Genomic DNA, 21,826 nt, shown 5'->3' with positions numbered 1-21,826 from the left:
GGGGGTCAGAATGGAAATTGGAAATAAATGCAGGCATGCACACCCACGGACTGCAAATACGCACACACACACCTGCGATATGTATTGTGATTACATCACACTTTCAGGGAAATACTGTAATGGTTTACAAATGGAAATTACTTGTGTTTCTCTTCAAATTGTCAAGGAAATTTATCTAAGGTTAAATAAACGGTCCTACATTTACTTTAAATGTCTAGAGATTATACATTTGGGATAATCTTGGATTTAGTGTCTGGGATAAATTTAAAAACAAAACAAAAAACCTAAAACCTGAAGCTACATTTTTGTCAACCACCAGTGTTATATTACACAGTTTGTTTCTAGGTCAAAGAAGAATGAATTGTTTTTTCCGGGGGAAGATAAATAAATTGATTTTCAAAGCACAATGTATGAGAAAACCTTTAATTCAATGTACAGTGGGCTACAACCTACTTTCAGACATTTCAAATTCTTTAAAAAAGCTTGAACAAGCTAACATTTGGTATGATATCTTTCTTTAACGATCAATTTCTCCAGTGCCACAATGTAATTTTAAGGTTATCACCTATATATCACCTCAATATAGTCACCATTAAATATTTATTTATGTCTGTACACTTTTTCAAACACTAAACTATCAGCCTCTATTTGATATAAATTCATTCAAAAACATTAATAAATCAATCAATGTCACACAATGGAAAGTTACTGAAAAGGTAGTTGCAACCAAGACACTGCAGAAAAATGTGAGTATTTACACAGAGGAGTTGGGTGGATTCAAGAGGAGAGAGGAGGAAAAGTATGAGGCCTTGGGGGGAAGACTGAAAACAGAAGTTTTCGAAGTGTGGAGAAAGCCTAATGAGAGAAAGAAGAAGAAGAAGAAGGGGGGATGAATTGGACTGACTTCACTGTTTGATCGGTTCATAGTGGATAAGACGCATTGCATTCTCATTTTCAATCACTCCTTTGATGAACTCTCCCTCAGCCAGTCGCTCTGTAAAGAAAAGAAGGAGAGAAAGTTACAGTGGGAAGCAAACCAGACATACAGTGAGGGATGTGGGGTAAACATGAAGCTGAATAACGACTCTGTATCTCAGCTAAGAAATCTGGACTCATCTCCTGTGTGGGTGTGCAACAGTAGCATGCAAAGCAGTAGAGTCACTTAAGGTTTCATGGTCCATGACTGGTACATAAGAAAGCTTGCATTACACAAGTGATGCTGTAACTGGGGATGTGCCCCCAGGTGGATTTATTGCTTGTATTATTGTTAAGCCAAACAGCTGATTGTAAAATGTAATCTTCGCTAGAGGATGTGGGAACAGCTGTTGAGTAAAGGTAGTAGGAGCTTACACTGATTTTATCTCTCTAATATAAGTACATTGTGGTAAGGACACAAAAGCCTGTCATGCACTGACTGTACACGTGTTGCATGTGTGGTTCTTTCCCCCTCACCGTTGTCTTTCTTTTCAAAGTAAGCCCACAGCTTGTTGGCTCTCTTCTCGGGTGTGTTCTCATCCTCTGGTAGCTTGCTCTGCTCCTCCTTGGGGATCAGCTTAAATATGGCCTGAGAGAGGGGGGTTGGGTATAAAATGGGTATCATAATGATGCTGCATCTTTCCGCTCACACAAATAATGTATGGGACATCAACACAGCACATAAAGCAGATGTACAGAAGGCCACGAAACACATGGCCTTTAGTGAGTAAGCTCACAGCCCTCCTACGTTAATTAATGTCTTGTGTGGGCGTGTTGTTTATCAAACCTCAGATGGAAAACAACTTGATATTTTCAGAAAGACTGCAGTGACAGCTAGTGCTTTCTCCTTATGTTTCTGTCATTCTTACAGTGTAGGCTACTCTGTGCAATTTGGCTGGACACAAATCAAGTAGCCTACAACTGAGTCAGCTGGTTATGTCAAGGCAGTTCGCAGCAGGAGCGTTCAGGCCTGTGTGTCATTATTCACAGATAGTTAATCTGCAATGGGCCACTTAGAATCCATCAGTCTGTTAAATGACTAAATGAGTGTGCACTTTAGGTTCAGGCCTTTAAGTGTTTGTCCCACTTAGAGGAGAAGCACTCATCTCCCACATTTAAGACACCTAGATTAACATGGATTAGTGCCAAGACTCAGGCCACAGGCCAAACACCAAGATGTCATCTCTTTTCTCTCTGGAGTCTCCCTCCATCTTGCCCCTCACAGCTTGTGGTCTGTACAGAAACTAACTGTAAGCTTGTAGATAACCAGGTTATGAGGTTATAGTCTATTGCAAAAATAAAGCCAAGCAGTATGAAGCAGCTTCCCACTGTCTCATGAAGTACACACGACTCTGTTTACTACTTTGTCTGCCAACCAGTGTAAACAAGACTGTACCATTTTTCATTTCCTTCCTCATTCCTCCATCTCCTGCTTCACTTGTTCTGTAGTGTAATTGTTAGTTCCTGTGGTACAGTTAACAACTAATGAGAAAGTGGTCTCCAGTGTTCAGGACCCCACTGTAGCTGATCTGTCTTTAACTACATCTGAGGTGTTTTGCAGATTAGGAACAATCTAATTTTGTTGTCTGTTTTTAAACTTCTGGCAGGGATATAAAACACAGACATTTCACTTAGTAGTTGTAAACATGAATGCATATGGACTCAAGCCAGTTGGAGAGGAATTAAATCCCATTACAATGCCAGCTGGGTTCTTGGCTGATCTGTCTAAACCTCTTACAATTCTGTATATCATTTGTCTTCAAACAGAAGATGAGAAACTTCACAACCTCCATCACACCCAGTTTTGATTATCTCAAAACAATAAGTAACATTTATTCTAGGGTATGAAATGCGATCAAAAGCATCAGCCTTATGAATAGAAGGAACGTGGATTATAGTCTCAGATGGTGGGACTCTGCTGGCAGTCCAGTCCAAGAGTTGCCTTGCTTAAGAGTAGGACTGCCTATATTGTCTGAGCTAAACCTGTAATCACAGAGATTATCAGGAGTTTGAGGCTCAAATAAGATGGCTAATTGGGCAGGCAATTAGGCCTGGGACCTACATACCATGAGAGGAATGGCTGTTTTCCAACAAATAGCAACACATAAAGGGGGCGAACAACATGCATTACATGCACATTAATACAGCGACAGACCCCAATGTTAATGCCAACAACACTTCACTGAATATTCAGGAAAATTGAGCATTGTAATATTTTCCCTCCACAGTTTGAAATAAACCAGGAGAAAGAGAATGGCTTGGATATCTGATATAATCAATTCACATCATTATGGTGAAACAAATTACGTTCTGTATCATGTATTCTCAAGTGAGTCCAAAAATATCTGAGAATTTAAAGAATAAAAGAATAAAATAAGATACATGTTTAGAAATGATCTGTCCAAAAAGAAGAAATGATCACACTGTGTGAACAATGATAACACTAACTGCTGCTTTTGTATTAAGACTATGATTTAATTCATTCATCCACTGGTCATCAGTCACGCTTCAAACGCCTCCTCATGAATGGCTCTCACCTGGCAGATCTCTGTCACTTCTGTCTTGTTGATGTATCCGTTCTTGTCCACATCAAACAGCGAGAAGGCCCACTCCAGTTTCCGGGTCGTCTTGCCAGTGGAGGTCATGTGCAGAGCAATGATGTACTCCTTGAAGTCCAAAGTGCCATCGTCGTTGGTGTCAAAGGAGCGAAACACATGTCGTGCGTAGCTCTTGGCATCGCTCTCAGGGAAGAAGCGGGTGTAGATCTGCTCAAACTCCTCTGGAGTAATGCGTCCCGTCGGGCACTGCTTCTGAAAGTTCTCGTACCACTGGCTGATCTCATTTTCAGTGAATTTTGTGCTGAGCTTGAGGTCCTCCAGGATCTCCTTTGATAATGCGCTACCTGTGCTTCCCATGGTAGTAGTTGTCAGTGTCTAATGTGTCAGTTCTGTCAAACTCCCTGGCAAGTATTTGCCACTTGTGTTCTTCACAGGCTTTCCTCTCCTGTTCCACCTGACTGTCTCCTTAGTCCAGTATTCTCTTTCACTCACGTGGTTTCTTCTTTTGGTGTTTGAGGCCAGTCAGCACCCTGCAAGTGACTGAATAAGCAATGTGATTTAGAAATGTGATGGAATCTACTCATGACAACTTGAAATTACCAACACAATATTGTCAGGATGAGCTAAAATGTATAGAAATCTTACCTGTGTGCTGAGTAGAGAGATGGTGACAGGACCAATAGAGTGTCTCGCACGGCAGTAAGACAGTGAGAGATAAGGAGGGCAGGGGGAAACTCACTCCTACTGTGGACGACTGGGTTAATTCTGCTAATGCGGGATTTAAGGTGGCTGAGCTTTTGACTGAAATGAACCCCCAGATCCTAATTTTCTCTACTGAAAGTCTAAAAATATCTTGTGTATGTGACCATACTCACTACCCACTTTTCTGTTTATTTATGTATTTATGAGGACTGAGTTATTGGTATGTCCTGCATACCAGTTGTGGTTTCAGCAAAGAATTAAATAATCTTCTTTAACACTAGAACCGCCGGCATTCCAACACCCCCTAGAACCGCCGAGGGGGTCATTTTTACCCCCCCGCCTCCACTCCGTCATCAATCACAAGGATGTCCTTTTTTTTAAGCAGTAAAGTTGTTCATTTTCATCATTTCTTTTAAATAATAAGTAGTGCTTGATAAAAATACTTTTAAATTTTGAATCTATGGGGAGAGTTGTTAATTTTACAGTTGCTTTAGCCTAGACTATTTCGTTATGAATCGAAAAAATACATCGTCAAAAATACATTTCGCCGTTTTTTCTCTCCCTCTTCCTCTCTCTCTCTCACTCACTCACTCACACACACACACACACACACACACACACACAGACGCACACACACACACACACACACACAAACAAACTTACGTGTATGGTTTGACTGAGGCGCTTTCCGTGGTTCTGCAGTTTCAGTAGCAACACACACGCTGCACACACGCGCGTCGTCTCTACATTCGGGCCGATACGGAACACTACGGAACACCGTCCACACACTGCCTGTCCACAGGCTCTTCATGCACATTGTTGACATTTTGTTTTTAGTGCGTTTTAACACCACATCTCCTCCTTTTCTCTTCAGGCATGGTCAGCAGGATAGGCAGGCTACTTGTCAAACGGCGTGTAATAGCCGTTGCTAAGCAACCGGACAGCGGCGTGAATGTTGATCACGGCACTAAACAGCTGTTTTCTAATAGGGGTAAAAATGACCCCCTCGGCGGTTCTAGGTATAAATGGTCATATTTTTTTTTATTTTTATCCCACAGACTTCAAAATTCACTAGATGATTAATGAACCCATTTTAGGAAAAGTCATGAACTGAGAGAAGTGGAGGTTTTGTTTTAACAGAGTTACACATATTTAAAAACACCAAGGGGGTAAAAATGACCCCTTGGCGGTTCTAGTGTTAATAACACAATAATAATAATTCAACAGACATTCAAAGCATTTTGCTGTATCATTGTACAACTTAATGAATCTGAGAGGTGTCCATGAAACATAACAACATAAACATCTGGTTAACTGTTTAACAGACATGTTCGGGTCATGTCTCAGGTGGGTTTCAAAGCAAGCTTTAGGTTTTCAGCAGTTTATTGCTATTTCAGTAGTGGCCTTCCAATGGGTTTAGTTGACCACTGACTAATTCCTGACTACCATCTGTCAAGGCCGTAAACTCCCCCTCCCGCCCACCATAACCTCCGACCTCACCTTTGCCCCCTCCCCAACTTCGTCATCACCTTCTTTGTGCATGACCTCCTTCCTGTCCTATACATGAGCTATGATATTGTCAACAACACATTTCTTGCACTGAGCTAAATTTTGAGCAGTGTTGCTCCTTCTTCCTTCCTAAGTTGTGTTGTTGTTACCAGACTGGCTCTTTTCTGTTTTTCTTTTGGACCCCAGTCTCAACTCCTTCCCTTTTCAATCTTTCAGTCTTTAAATCTTGATTGTCACTCTTAACTGACACTTGCTTCAGACAATCTTGGTATGGCAGTAAGGGTCAATGGCAGAGTTTATATGATACATATTCTTTTTTTTTCTTTCTTTGCGCCATAAATATGCACACTGAGTCCTTCTATTGGATTACTCGTGCTCCGCCCCCGCCCACCCAATCCAACACTTAGCCAATTATCATCATCTTCATCCTGTGAGTGCCACGGCCAATAGAATTACCCCCTCCTCTGCAACAAACAATCCCTGACATCTGACCTGTACCCTAGTAGACTGGACTAATTAAAAGAGCTGGAGCAAGCGGGGATTTGTGGTCACTTATGAAATGTTCTTCTACTTGTGAAGAGTGTAAGGATTCATACCAAGTCTGGAATTCAAGCACATCAATCACAGTCTAATAGTGTAAGAGATTAAATAAAAAAATTACATTATTTACATTATTGTCACCATTAGCCTAGCTATTGCATGGTTTTGCACACTAAACACGTAATAGGATTTATGGTATTTTTCATATAATTATTTTGCATGTGGTAATGTTTAATACATAGAAACAGGTGAAATAGTAACACGTGAAAGTTTATTGATAGTAGGAGTCAACACATCTAAAAATATCTCCCATTTGGCCAGTGACTCACCACTGGCGATAACCCAGTTGGCTGAGTAGTATTATAGCCTATTAACTGACTCTCAGGCTTCACCTGTGTTACACCCCTGACTTGTGAAACGTCAGCTCTGACATATATACTGTAAATCTGCTGCATTTGGTGTCAACAAATGAGACTGAGCCCACTCAATCATTACGTCTGAGGCCTTTCTACAATCAATATTAGTTGTTTTCATTAGTTTGTTAGTTTTCATTAGTTTGTTTTCAAAAATTAAACAGACAGTTCAAGGAGCATATTTCCTAAATAATGTCAAGTTTTATTAAGTAAAATCCACTCCTCAAAATCAGTGACATGATCATGAGAAATGAGAACATTTAACAGGAAAAAGTAGCCTAATAGAAAAAAGAAAATCCCTTTCACCATCCAAACAATGCATTTGGTGGAAGCACACTGGAATCTTAAGACTGAAAGAGAGAGGAAAAGAGGAAGGGAGTTGTTCCTAGATAAATATCTGCTAATGGGTTGTAATGAAGCTTAATGACAGACGAGAACTTCCTACTGAACACAAGGAAAGAGGGGAACAAACAAATGACAAGAATCTTGACAATGTGTCTGCCATCTTGCAAGGCCTCAAGATGTGACGTATTTGATAAAGGTAACAGCACTCGGACCCCCTGCTCCCATTTCTACACCCATTGTCAGGAGAGAAAGTCAGCAGCACCTTTAGGTTTCACTCAGTGAAAAAAAAAATTAAAATAAAAAAAAAATCACATTTACCGTATTAACTATAGGACCATTATTACAGTGACATATGCTCCAGGTTCAACACTGAGGTAAGTAATACTAAGTTGTTGTTTTTTATTACTATTAATTAAAATGTTTTCATGTGGGCTGTTTCTGATGTTATCAGCATTGCATTGGTTTTAGAAGTACTTGTTAAATGAAAATTGTAGTGTTAACAGTGTAAGCCCCACTGATTCATGTTATTTTCTATTCTACTGATGAAAAAACAAAGATTGCCCAAATTACTTTCTTGAAAATAATATACATAATGTTTTGTCAGCATGAATTTACAATGATGCACTCATTTAGGACCCATGTAGTTGGGAACATACAGGCTAATGTTTTGCTGTTTGCAAAATAACATAACATCGCATGGACACTATACAGTGTTCAATCTCATCAGTTACACTGAAGAATAAAGAAAAACATATCAGCCGTCATCGTATGTAATCGTATATCATATATAAAGTAAGATTCCTATCCTAATTTGATTTATTTATTTAATTTTATGTAATTTTGCTATTTTTTAATTTGGATTAAATTGTTAGAATGTCATCATTAGACTATATTTTCTTAATCAACAGTCTGTGTCATAGGAGATACAAAGAGGGAGAAGCTGCAGAATCACATTTGACCATCTGACAAAGGATTTAATATCAACCATGACAACCACGATGGAAACACTTGATCCATCAGCTCTACCAGACATCAGTCCTGCTGTCAGCTACAAGTCCAAGACTGAGACAGTGACCTTGCCAGGAGGGCTGACCTCCGTGGCGGGCCTCACATTAGTGACCGGGGGTACTGAACTGTCCTGTGGATCCTGCGTACTGGCCTTTTGCTTTTGGAAAACTCTCATCGGCTTCAGTTGTGTCGCTGTGGGTCTGTGGGACCAACTGAACCAGTCAAGAGAAGGAATCTCTCACTTACTGGTCCTGGGACTCGTAATCCTGACGGTCAGTTTTGTGATGTTGGGAAGTGTGGTGGCACACAATCTCCTGACGCGGAAGGAGAGAGAGCTGACACGGGCACAAAGAGAGGATGGAAAAGAAGTGCTTGTCGAGAGCGAAAGGGTCATTAAAAAACTCACTGTATAGAAAAATATAGGCTAAATAACAGAATATGAGATAAGCTGATGAAAAACACAATTTTTCTGTACATAACACACAAGGCAGGGAAAACACATTCCTGCTGTGCCAACGACATGTCAGTACCACTCTACCTCCTGCTTTATCTTTCAATCAAAATTACATCTGTGCAGCATCTGTGTTCCTGGGAAACACAGCACATTCCCTAAGTTTCATGCTACATTTACTATATTTTAAGGTAACTGATGATGTGGACAGATCTTACAATAAATGCATTATATGTGAAATGTGTTTGTTTGTGTGACAGTAAGAATGAAGTGAGAGGGAGGGAGAGGGAGAAAGACAAAAAGATTAATACCTGGAAAAAGGACGAGGATGCAGATTATAAAGTGCTACGTATTGCAGAATACACAAGTCTGCAATGAGGTTTGTTTGCTCAAAGCTCATTTAAACAAAACAAATGTATTCCTAGTATCAAGTCAAGCATTTCATTTGCAGGGGTTATGAAATTGTTCTACTCTGCTCTGCTGCACCCCCCTCCAGAACAGTAGAGGATAATTCATTTTTATTTTCACACACAAATTAAACTGAGAAAAACTCAACACTCCTATGTCCTTACAGAAAATCTGGTTACTGGGGATAATAGCCCACCTTGCTCTCATCTGTCCAAAGTTGGCAGAAGACTACGCCTATTTTTATTGAAATAAAAAAACGTGCAATTTTAGGCCAAAGTTGCTACAAAAAACAATAATTTAAGTGAAACAGGATGAGACCTAGGAGAAATTAGCGTCCTATTGCCAGTGAAAGAACAATAAATTCACCAAGGACATAAAATTGCTACTGTTATTGATTTGAGCAAATACAGAGTCCACAAGAGTAGATGTAAAAAGAACAAAACATTAGACTGAAAAACCACAGTGGTCCAACATTGTGAGTTAAATTATAACTGCCATAGCAACAGAATGTCCAAGTGAAGCCAACTGCTGCTGCATAACGGACGCCACTGAGTGGAGTCTGATTTAGCTTTTAAGTCGTAGCCTATAATGTGAAACTGCCTCTTGTTCTAAAAGCAGGACAGGATTGTATCTTAAATAGCTCCTGAGTGCAAGCCAGCAGACACCAACAACATCAACAGAGATCAAAAAGTAGGAGTAACAGGAGAGGGAGAGGACTGAGGGACAGAAGTGAGTAGGACCTCCATCTGCTGGAAGAAAAACAAACTGTAGGCCTACTTCCTCTCCGCTGCTAAATGTTGTTGATTGAGTTTAAGATTATTTTCTTCTGCTGGCAAAACATACCTGAGTAGTCCACAGTTAGGCTACTCAATTACAAATTTAGAGAACTTCTTCAGTAGGATACTTATTAGCTGCAGGAACGTGTTTTCTTCTCATGCTGCTCTATGGGCATAATACTGCTATAGGCCTATTTTCCCCCCACACCTCTGTGGGAAAGGTGCTTTTTTCTATCTACATTTACTTGAAAGTTCTAGCTGCAGATTTAAATTTTTTGTAGGCTATACAAAACATACACACAGTGTGCCCTTTGCTGCATGGCATACCCTCTATCTCTGCCTCCCCATTTCCTGTTTATCTGTACTGTATTATACTGTCCTGTCAATCCCCCCGCCCCCATCCCCTCCCAAAAAAAAAAAAAAAAAAGACATAGCCTACAAAGAATAATGAATTAGGTATGAAACTAGCAAATTTCCCAACAGTAGCAAGCAACTCATTTGATAAAATGGATAATTTCAATATTTCTATTTCAATACTTTTCATAATTTGGTCTAACAGTCGTGTGAAAAGAAAAAATGATATAGTGAAGAAGTCATTGTTCTGCTTGGGTATACAATATTTTCAGTTTCAATAGGGACTTCTACTAGTGTATTAACATTAGTCTATTCAAGGATATCCTACCACCTCAACCAAATAGGCCTACTGCAAACATCACTTCTCAACCTTTTGTAACAGGGATTACAAAGGTGAGGAAACCCTCTAGCTCTCAGGTATGTGAGGCATTTGGACAGGTAACACACTGGGCAGTAATTTACTCAGATCACCTGACAGTCTTCTGGTCACATGTCATCGTTCAAGTTTCAGGAAACTTTTTTTTTTCCCTTTTGAAAGCAAAACTGCCCTTGTCCCGCCTCTGCTCGTCGCCTATTGGCCACGGCCGACAACAACAGCGCTGTGATTGGCCAGTCAGAGATCTCGAATGTGCCTGTCAGAATCAAACAACACCCCCCGACTTTAAACTCGTTTATGTGTAATTGATACCGACCGTCTCAGAAGAAAAGCGGTCGGACTTTCTGTAGTTTGGGGTCGAGAAGTGGAAGAAGTTACTGAGGGGTCCTAAGGTAAGTTTGTCCAACAGCAGGCGAACAGCGCGTCGACTCGGGGTTGTTTTTGGCGCACAGACACAACTCTGTAAACTACCAACGGTCTCTCAAGGTGTCCACTGTCAGTCGTGTTACTTATTCATACAGTATGTCTATTCAAGAGAGTCGTTTTCCTCTTAGCTACCCGGGAAGGCTGATTAGGCTAATTATTGACCTATAAAACCTGTCCCCGTCTTTAAGCTGTCATGGTTGTGTGTGTGTGTTGTGTACATGTTAGTTTGGGTTTCTGTATGCTATTTGTGGTGCTGCCTGTTATGCACACAGACACTCAGACACACACATATGCATGCATACGTGCTTGTTTGTTCCTTGCTACACAGTATTTCTATAGTAGACGCAAAAATGACGCACAGCACGTTTCCAAGAGCCATACATCCTGTAGCTTTGAACTGTAATGATCCGCCTCCTCACTGCCCAGTGACTGTGATTAAGGCAGCAGTTAATGATTGTTTTCAGTAACAACCTGCTGTGTTGTTTCTACATTTCTACATTTGACAGTCAGATATCAGAATATGATATCTATAGAAATGTCCCCTCATAATGCCTGAAACTCAGGGTGACAGCTTATGATTGCTCGTGTGGTTATGATGGCTCAAAGGACATGTGGTCTACTAGTTGGAGGAAAACAAGCTGCTCTTGGAAGTTGTGATAGACATCTGAACATTGTATTTTGATATTTTGCAGATGTTTTTGCAGATGTGACTTAAATGACACATTATTAAAATGATTAAAATAGTTGCAGAATAATTTCCTGCTAATTGATGCTGCAAATCGATTTAACAGCTAATAATTTCACAAATTCTCTGATAATGCAACTGACATGGGAAATAAATCCTAGCGTGAATGTGTGACTGAGCATAATCTGAGGTGTATGTTTACATTGCTCACTTGGCTTGAACGCTAACAAGTCACTCTACTTTAATGAATGTTTTTTAGTGTTTAGCCTGACTGAAGATCAACCATAGAAATTTCAATTTCATCACCACTGCGCAGATGTGTTGGTTTTGCTATTAAACAAACCATGTTAGTCACAGATTATAACAGCAGAAAACCTCATGACCATGTTCAACCAGTTATCGTCTTATGGTAATTAGTTGGAAAAAATGCATGTCTTAGCTTGACGGTTGCACATGCCTTGTGCAGTTAGACTTATCAGCAGTATAGAGGAGATAAACTGTCATGTATCAATGCATTTTATTATTTTCTTTTTCAGGATGGACTCTAAGACTCCCCCTGATAACAAATCAACATAACAGTGCAGAAAGATGACGGCAAACTAAGAGGATGTCAAGGACAAATGGGACATAAAGTTACTGAAGATGGGTGGTGCTGGTGTTAGTAAAAATGGTAGAAAGCCGTATAAAACCGGTTCCACTAGTGTCAGATTAGCTGGAGAGGAAGTATAGGAGAATTTCTTTCCCCACAGATTTGTAAGATCATTGACTCAATTTTACTGTAATACAGCAAATATAAATAACTGACTGATGGAGTACAATGAGAGAGTGCTGTGTGGGACAGGGGAGGTGGAGCTAGACCCCAACATTGTGAGTGAAGAGGCAGGAAAACTATACTCAGAACTACAGGTAAGGCGTCTCATCATTATTTCTATTAATACAAATGTGCTATGGTTTTCTGAATGAAATTGTTATTTAAATGTAGTTGTCCATACTGAGTTTCCCATTCTACGGATTTACACTAACACAGACGGTTATCGAGACCTATGGAGAAGGTGTGGTGGAGTCGCTTGTGCCCATATTTGTGTGGGTGCTGGAAGGGCTGGCCAGCTGCAAAGCCCAGCTGAGAGACAGGGAGGAGGAGGCAGAGAGGGAGAGAGCTGAGCGAGAGGAGCTGCTGGAGAGATACCAAGCAGAGAAGGCACTGAGGAAAGATAGTCAGGAGGTGGGTATTCACAGAAGTTTGAAAGTGCTGATGGTGTGTGTGTGTGTGGTATAGTATGATCTTGATTTCAAATGTGCTCACAGCGGTTCAATCATTTTTATTTTTATTTTATAGAGGTACCTGGAGCTTGATGACCAAACTGAACAGGAGAGGAGAGCTATGAAGGGAAGGGTGAAGGAGATAGAGCAACGTGGAAGAGAGCTAGAGAAGAAAGCGAGAGAGCAAGCTGATCAATGTGAGCATTTTAACATTATCTGTGACGAATGGCATATTAGCCACGAATTTGCTCTGATTTCTTTGCATCCTTGTCCTTTTCTCCGTCCAATGTTGTTCATCCCTCTTGTGTGTACATTTTAAATACTTCTGAAGAAGCTTGAGTGTATAAGATTTCCACTGCTGCTAAATCAGGACTAGCCTCATCAGGACTGTTACCTGTTTTCACCCTAGACTGATGCTAATAACGAAAGTGAACTTCACTTGTTTTGTTTCCTTACAGTGGTGGCCTTGGAGGAGCAGAAAACAAATCTGAGTAGAGAACTGAGCACTCTGAGGAACACTCACAACAAGGTCAGATACTAGTGTTCAGTCTACAAACCTGTGTGCAGTTGCATTACCAAACAGTGTTACACAAGATTTTGTTTTGTTTTGTTTTGTTTTGTTTTTCTTACATATGATTCATCTCCTCTAGTTGGCTCACACTTATCGGGAACTTTTGGAAAAGAGAAAGGATTCTGAAAGGGATTCTCCATTAAGGTTGTTCATACTTGTCACTTTAAGAATTTAAAAGTTATTTCTGCCTTCTTTTTTTTTCTTGTTTATAATGTGTCTAATAGGAATGCTATATTGTATCTCTCATAAGAAAGTTATAGGTATTGCATGACAGGTGCTTTGTTGTGAACCATATCAGAGCTACTGTACTCTGGGCTGTAGCCAACAACAAATCCCATTCTAAGTTTATCCTCATTGCCACGTGCTACCTGATATTTAACAACTGCATAATGTAACAGTAGTGTAGCAATATCACTGTTTACCTTGTGCAACGATACTGATATAAAGTTTTTATTAAATGTAAGTTTTGTTCTCAGTCACATTTTTCTATGCTTTATAGTTTTTAGATTAGGTACTTATGGAAAATAGCAGTTGTTAGTACAGTAGGAGTTGATTATACAGTAAGCTACAAGGTGTTGTGCTAGAACTTCTGATACAAAGTGGTGCTGAATGTAAGAAAAACACATGATTGTACTGTTTATTTATTGTTTTTCCTTTCTGTGTAACACTGCATGTTACATTCAGGAATCATGTGCGTCCCAAAAATGCTGAATTACCATCCAACCAAGTTTTGTCAGAATCCAGTGCTAATGAAAAGGTAAACAGATGCTCACTTTCATTTTCAAATCTAAAATCTTGGCAGATGAGTAGTTGTGTACTATTTTTCTTTACAGATCGTTCAAAGACCACATGCACTCTCAGGTCCCCCCAGTTTGGAAGATCTGGTACCTAAGGAAAAAAAAGCGATGGACATTGCAGTGAAGTCAGACACAGAGCATTTTGTCAATGATATTATAAGCTCCACTCCTGAGCTGGCACAGTTTCATGGCTGTGTAAATGCAAGGTAATAATCTGAAAACATGTTAACACTATAGCAACATGTTCACATGGCACATCAAACATTCTTGTATTTTCTTACATATTTTATTCTTTCAATTCCCATCATCATCATCAGCACCCCAGTTAGACCTGACACCGAGGAGCCATCGAGAGACGAGTTGGAGTCCAGCCTGGAGGATGAAATGAGGGAGGGGAAGGAGGAGGAGGAGGAGGAGCAGAAGGAACACAAAGTTGAAGACAACAAGCATGAAAAAGTAGTGGAGTTGGATGAGGTGGAAGAAGAAGATGAAGATAGTTTGGAGTGGGATCTACGCAACACTGACTCTGTGTTTTCTGAACTGTCTGAGCTGAGTCGAGATTTTGTGGAGAGTGTGGACCGTGGGGCCAGTGTCAGGGGTAAATTGAATTCATATAAAGAAAACACATTTGTCTCTCTCACACTTTCTCTTCATCTTAACCTGAGATTTCATTAACAGTTACAAAATCTTTACTGCACAGGAATTACACTGTTCATTTTGTGACCGTGATGTGGCTGGAGATAAAAACAAATCTCAGTAACAACACCAATGTTGTAGATACATGTACACAGTAAATGATCACAGATTTTTCAGGTGGTAAAACACAAATTTCTAGAGAAGAACCCTGCTGTAGTGGGAACTATATAAATTACTGTAGTGCAACTACATCAGTGAAATGGTTTCATGCAGCTTTACTTCCTTTTTTTTTTTTTTTTTTCTCACTGTTTTGCATCTTCCCAATGCAGGGTCATTTCTTTAGTATGAATGCATACTAAAGTAAATACTAACATTTAGATTTACTGTAGTGTATTTGCTTTTAGTTTTGTAAAAGGTATGTGTTTATATGTGTATGTGTTAAGAAGGATATAATTTATTTAAGATGTTTTTTTCTCTGTAGGTAGTGCAGACCAGTTTGAGGAGATTGTTTCTCAGCACGAGGAACTGAAAGTCACACAGTGAGTCCTATGTTTAATATCTCTGACTCTGTCAAGTCCACCTTTATTTCTGAGCACTGGGGATTTTCCAAACACTTGTAGTTTTAGTCACTAATTCCTTGTAAAGGAAGTCTGTTTTACAATAGGGATTGTCTATTTCTTCACGATAGAATAGTCAACTCTTGTTGTGTTTCTTTGTTTTCCAGTGAGTTGGTAGAAGTTGGCCGTAAGGCTTTGTTATCTCGGGTAGTGGAGCTGACCGATGACCGTTCAGCTCTTAAACTGGAAGTGACCTCTCTTCAGGAAACTGTCTCACGATTAGAGGCGCGGATGAAGGAGAAGGAGGAGGAGATCAAGAGGTTTGGGAGATTGATGTAGATTTTTTCCAATTTAAAATTGTGACATTTATTTGAGTTATTATAATTTACAGCTTTATATCCTCTGTTTTTCATAGACTGCGGAAAGAACTGGAAGCAAGCCAATCAGAGGATCATGATGTAAGGAGATGAAGTTATTGTGTGAAACTGTTGTTACTAATGTAACACTACATTAGTGACGTTTTTTGTAAATCCATTTATCTGTGTATTTTGTAATGTATGAGACTGTTGAGTGGCTTCTTCCTGTCCAGGCCTCTCTTCTCACATCCACACGCCACTTCTCTCGCTCTGAAATGGCTCGTGTTGTTATGGAGAAGAACCAGTACAAGCAGCGTCTGTTTGAGCTGCAGGAGGCAGTTCGACGTAGTCAGACAATCAAGCAAGTTTTCTACAATTTTTTTTTTTTTTTTGCCATTTTGACGTTTTATTTACATTTGTGCCAATACCTGGGACTCATTATTTTGCCTCCAATCTCATTTTGTGTTGTTACCTTTATACAGAGCAACACAAGAAGAGAGGTTAACTGAGGAGAAAAGATCAAGTGTGTGGAGAAAGTAAGTGTTTATATGATCTCTTGAAATAATATGCCGTATATTATATAAACTAGGAAAGTTGTGTCTTCACTATATCAAGATGTGAATTTGGTTCTCAGGTTGTCTTGATCTGTTGATTCAGAAATCTGTTGTCAAGTGTATCAGTTACAAGAAGTCACCAAAGTAACTATCATTTAGTTACTTAGATATGCACAATGCATATGGGTTTCTCACGAGTGCAATGGGACAAAGTGAGAGTTTGAAAGGATGACCACTTTCAACTAAGCACTACATTTTTCAGAGGAAAGAAACATTGGTGTGTTTGGATTCATACCAAATTCATCAGTAAAAGCACTGTACTGTAGGTGGTCAAAATGTAGACAGAGAGAAACAAGTGTGTAAATTAACTTCAAGATTTGTGAGATTCTGTAGTCAGACTCAAAATGAACTTGAATGTTATGTATAAAATATTTATAATTGTTTTGGGTTTTTTTCAATAAAGGTTCAACCGCTTGTTTGGCCTGTCCAAGGGACCCTTAATCCCACCACCTGCTTCTGCGTTCGGCCTGCCAGGTTCCCCATCACACACTCACTCCCCTGTGGGATCACCACAGCTACAGGCTGTCAGTCAGGCTCCGGCTGAGTAAGCAGCTGCTTCACTCCTGCATATGTGCTTCATATTCATTTACAAGAAGATTTGCATCAAATTTGATTTATAGAAAAGAGTGAAGCTGATTATCACCTGGGACATTGTCTCTAGGCATGCTTCTCCTGCTGCGCTCTCACCTCGCGTCAGGAGGAGGGAGCTCTACAGAGAAATTCGCTCCCACATTTGGGGAAGTCTGGGAAAACGGCATATGCACGGCTGGAGTACACCACTGGCAAGTACACAGGTATGTAGAAGGAAATACAGAGGATACATCAGATGGATAGGCAGAAAATAATCCAGGTTTCTTGTTTTTTTGTTATTCCACATCAAACCAAGAAAGACAATCTGCTTTTAATCCACCCCACTGTTGACACTGAGCCAGCTATACCAGAGACTTACCAAAGAGAATTTAACATGCCCCGACGTGTGGACATATCCACAACCATCTTACTGTCCTGGTATTTCAATGTCATTGTTGCAGGAGTCTCAAAAACCTGTCCCAGACCCTAAAGATGTGCCTGTTCTAGTGCAGCTCAGACTGCTGGATCAAAGAGACTCCACTGCAAAGGTAAGTCAAGATGCCACTACTGCAATGTTGCATATAAACCCATAAAATTTCACATGATGCCTGTGGCACAGTACACCATGGTTCCTTTTTGTTTTCAGCTGAACTGTGCAGTTGCAGTCGCACCTGAAGTTTCAGGAGAGGCCACGGTAAGTCTTTCATTATCCTGGTGAAGCAGCCGTTGTAGTCATACTCTAATCACCATGTAGATGTGTAGTGCCATCCAACCATAACTAACTCTGGCCAGGAAAAAGTTTCATGCCACTCATCTTTCCAAACTCCATATCCGTCCTTCTCTGCCAGTGTTCTGTGTGGGTAGTTTCTGGTCCTGCCTCCAGCAGTGATATTACAGTGATTGATCCAGCACGGCCCAACACAGTATTGGATCAGTTCAGCCTCCCTCCCACAGCCCCTGCACTCTGCCTCTGTGCTGTGCCTCCCATAGGTCAGTGCCAGTACAATGGGCAACAGCAGCTGCCTCCGGGCAACATGTCTAATGTATTCTGTACTTTTATTTTCCCCTCATACCATGTCGATATTTTACTGGAAAGAGTAAAAGCTGGACACTGCTTGCTCAGCTTTTTCTTTGAACCAATCTCTCTGGTCTTGTTTTTGTTAGGTGACACTGCAGGAACTGTGTGGATTGGAACTCAGGAAGGAAGGTAGTGCCTGCTAAATAAGCAGCGCACAGCGCAATTTTACTGTGAGTAAAATTCTTGTTGGCAAAGCATTCCCACTGACTCCCTCTCTTTTCTCTCCTCTTCTTTCTTCATGTCTCTCACACAGTATACTGGTGCACTCAGCCTCTGCTGGCAGGAGGCGCTGTCTGCAGTCTGCTTGCCTCTCAGAGGGTGTTTATTCACTCACGTGAGTTCTCTGCCTTGTGCTTTTACTACGTGTGAAAGTATTACCATTTAATTATCATTTGTGCCACAATGTGCCATTGACTTATTTAGTCCACAAATTAAAATGAGATACTCTGTGTTGACCCAATCTGACAGATATACCCAGGGTCAAGTCATTGCTGGTTTAGCTGATGGGACATTGGCCTTTTTCTCACACAGCTCAGGTAAGGTTTCTAGTTTCTTATTTACAGTTATACATGATTGCCTCCTTTTACTTGGTTCACATAAGTTCATGTTTGGGGATTTATAAGTAAATAGCGCTGTGATTAACAGGTGGCTGGAATCTGCAGTCACACTCAGTGATGCCACTTGGATCAAACCCTTTGCAGCCCATTCGCTGCTGCCTCGCAAAAGGTGCCCGCTTGTGGGTGGGATACTGGAACAGAGTCCATGTGGTTGACATTGACAGCAAGAAGGTTGAGGTAAGAAACAGAGGAGGTACATTGTTCATATATCATGCTGAAACCATCTTTGAACTCACCGTCCCTGCTCTTACTTTACAGCAAACATTCTCGGTCTCTGAGCGCAACGAGCAGCAGGTTCGGTTCCTCTGTGCTGGTGGAAGTGGTGTTTGGACATCTTGTCGGCTTGACCCAATCCTCAGGCTGTTTGACTGGTCCACTGGACGACCGCTACAGGAAGTTGATTTTACAACTTTGGTCACTAAAACATTAGGTACTAGAGCTTCATTTTTGAAATTACTAATCAATTTAATAATTGATTAAATCTGTATACATTGATAGGTAAATAATACCTTTTACATGTGGACATGTGGAACGGGCCTCTCTTTAGCATCATGTTTTAGCACAGTTAAGACTCAAAATGATACTGGCTGACTTGTGGGGACTCGTTTAGTGTCAACTTTGTGCTCCTTTCTGCTGCAGCTAACACATTTTTCTCTCCCTCTGTAGGCCAACCCTTCCTGACGCTCTCACCCCTCCAGATCTCGTCTCTCGCAGTCATCTCTGGCCGTCTGTGGGTGGGTACTGGAGGTGGTGCCGTTTTCTCCATCCCATTATCCATAAGTGAGTTTTATTTATCGAAGAGTTTTGGTGCTTGAATTGTATTTGACACAAAACATGCTCTAACAAGTATTACCTGTACCAATCACCGTCTACAGCATCCGAAGCTGTTTCTATCCCCTATTGCTCCATTGCATCAGCCCAGCTGTGTTACCATGGGCACAGACAAGCTGTCAGATTCATTATTGCTGCGGCTGGTAAGAATTTAATATCAGTTACTGAAATATGCTGAACATTTTTAATACCGTGTTATTGAAGGAGTGCAGGTGAATGCTGTAACTGTCTGTGTCTCACAGGTTGTTTGATGACCTCTCCTGGCAGCAGCACTGTTACTACCTCTCAGCTTATCCTCAGTGGGGGAGAGGGCTACATCAACTTCAGAATAGGTGAGAACTGGAAAATACTGTGTTTGTTTGTTGTTTCTTTGTTTTTGTTTTTTTACTTTTTGAAATCTCTCAGTTTTGTCTTGAATCTTGAATTTGTTAAATCTTTTAGTCAGTACCTAGTTTAATAAATACTGAAATGAGGTATCTATTTCCCCAGGAGATGATGCGAGTGATGAATCAGTAGAGTTATCCCAAACTACACCTCAGCGGTCTGAACGCAGTCACATGATCATTTGGCAGAATCCCACCTCAGCTGTGCCCAGCCCCTCCCTCTGATATTATTCATCTCAGAGCTCTGCCATTTTGGAATAACATACATATGAAGGAGAGGTAGACTACACCAGCAAAGCTGGAGACAACATTGGAAATGGTGCTTTTCATGGGAATGAATGAACCAACGTCCCAGTGCAGCAGCAATAAAGGTATCCTTCAAGGAAAATGTAGGATTCACACCGTTTCCTCTTTGTTTACCTCATTTAATTTGTACATTTATCTTTGACTGGATCATAATGGAAATGATTTCTTACTCTGTACCGTCAGCTGATTTTATATCAGTGCTGTATAATGGGTCAGTAATTTAGATCACTTTACCTTTGCACCAACAATGTAGTTAGTTTAACTGACACAAATTTCTGATACGTTTTCTATTGATTTTTAAAGAACAAGTGGATTTCTCGTTCACATCTTCATTCCACCAGGGCATCAAATGTTTCTGTCACTGCATATTTTGATCATAAAGTTTAACTTGATTATGTGTCTGTTCTTGAAGCTGCTGTGTACAGACTTTAACTGTGAACTGGAGACTGGTATTCTTCTATTACTCAGTGTAAAGACAATCAGACCCTTCATCTCTCATCTCCTGATGCTGCATTGAGATTGGTGATAACTTGAGATGTGTTTTTCTCATGGTTTTTCTGCTATTTCTGACACATTAACTTTAACTCTACCCTTCCACATTGCATGTGGGTATTTGACAAATAACTGCACATTATAAATGTGAGTATGTATGTGTGTCTGATATCCCATCTCCTAAAAGAACGTCAGTGCCTTTCCTTAGAGATTATTTATTTTCTCTCTCTCTCTTTGCTTGATGTCATTTTGTTGAATGACATGAAATGCTTCTGGTGTCTTAATTTGTTTTATGTTTTCATTTGATTTCAGTATATTTTGTGAAATAAGGGAGAAGTTATTTCATTTGCAGTATTTACAATATGTGCAATTACAAGTCTGTACACATGTAATGATGTCATAGCAACTCTTTATTCTTCTTGGTCAATTAAGACTTAAATGTTGGTGTTGACCTCAACTGTGTCCAAACATTATTATCATTAAAAATGTCTTTCGTGGTTAATGTAGTAACTTCCATTCTTGGTGGTATTGCCACAGTAACATAACACAAACACAAAGTAAAATCCAAAGATTAAATGGATGAATGAGTCATAACAAAACTGAAAAAACACAACTGCAGGTATGTTTTAATCCTATTATACTGGTTTATAGCAATGTACGTTACGTTGTAATTTGGAGTGTAGTCCACGGCAGAGATACAAATGAATCATGTCTGTATACTGAACATGATAATTTATCCTGGCTGTGTTTCTGTGTGAACAAGGTGTTGGTTAGCTCCACAGTAAGGACGCTCCTTTGCCTCGGGCAGTTTTGCCTGTTATTCACAGCCTTACATGTGACAGCATTCAGTCAACAGTCAGTCAGTGTTGGGATCTTTGGGTTCCACCTCCTATGTTGGACTGCTGTGAGTCCTAGGGAGACGTATTCTGCGGCTCAGGGAGCGGGCAAGGCGGTCCACAGCTCCACCTACAGCTCCTCCCAATTCCTTTCTGGAGGTCAAACCCTCAATGTTGCCACTGTACCACATGACCCAGCCTGCCAGGGAAAATAGCACCAGCAAAGCTCCTGTGTACACCAGCAGATCCCCAAAGTCTTGCCCCCGGATCTCCAGTGGAGCAAACACCCCCAGCAGCAGGGATGTCACTCCTAGCAGGTCCATCAGAACAGCAAACACCAGGGCCAACTTACAGTGGGACACACCATCATACTTGGGCGCCATGGCTGCACTGAAA

General features: G+C 40.5%; 2 protein-coding genes across 2 annotated transcripts; one reads left to right on the top strand and one right to left on the bottom strand.

Annotated features, from left to right (window-relative positions):
• Positions 1–905: 905 nt before the first annotated feature.
• On the bottom strand, positions 906–3,890 carry rcvrn2 (recoverin 2; the record flags this gene model as incomplete). The annotated part of the gene is made up of 3 exons (XM_083989020.1): positions 906–994; positions 1,453–1,564; positions 3,513–3,890. The coding sequence occupies 3 exons, from the start codon at positions 3,888–3,890 to the stop codon at positions 906–908; spliced, it is 579 nt and encodes a 192-aa protein (XP_083845146.1).
• A 6,783-nt stretch (positions 3,891–10,673) lies between these two features.
• On the top strand, positions 10,674–21,426 carry LOC310998881 (C-Jun-amino-terminal kinase-interacting protein 4). Its single transcript, XM_083989129.1, has 28 exons — positions 10,674–10,807; positions 12,063–12,432; positions 12,554–12,748; positions 12,863–12,983; positions 13,245–13,315; positions 13,437–13,501; positions 14,042–14,114; positions 14,191–14,360; positions 14,472–14,752; positions 15,272–15,329; positions 15,515–15,667; positions 15,763–15,805; positions 15,937–16,064; positions 16,186–16,239; positions 16,721–16,861; positions 16,979–17,111; positions 17,349–17,435; positions 17,534–17,581; positions 17,736–17,877; positions 18,052–18,094; positions 18,219–18,299; positions 18,434–18,501; positions 18,611–18,759; positions 18,841–19,012; positions 19,249–19,362; positions 19,458–19,556; positions 19,656–19,745; positions 19,903–21,426. Exons 2-28 carry the CDS (start codon positions 12,334–12,336, stop codon positions 20,019–20,021), a joined length of 2,997 nt encoding a protein of 998 aa, XP_083845255.1. The 5' UTR covers positions 10,674–10,807; positions 12,063–12,333; the 3' UTR covers positions 20,022–21,426.
• The last annotated feature ends 400 nt before the right edge of the window (positions 21,427–21,826 follow it).

This window comes from Trachurus trachurus, assembly GCF_905171665.1.
Source record: "Trachurus trachurus genome assembly, chromosome: 16".
NCBI classification, from domain to species: Eukaryota; Metazoa; Chordata; class Actinopteri; order Carangiformes; family Carangidae; genus Trachurus; species Trachurus trachurus.
The sequence above is the reverse complement of the archived record's forward strand: the minus strand, read 5'-3'. Positions and strand labels throughout refer to the sequence as shown.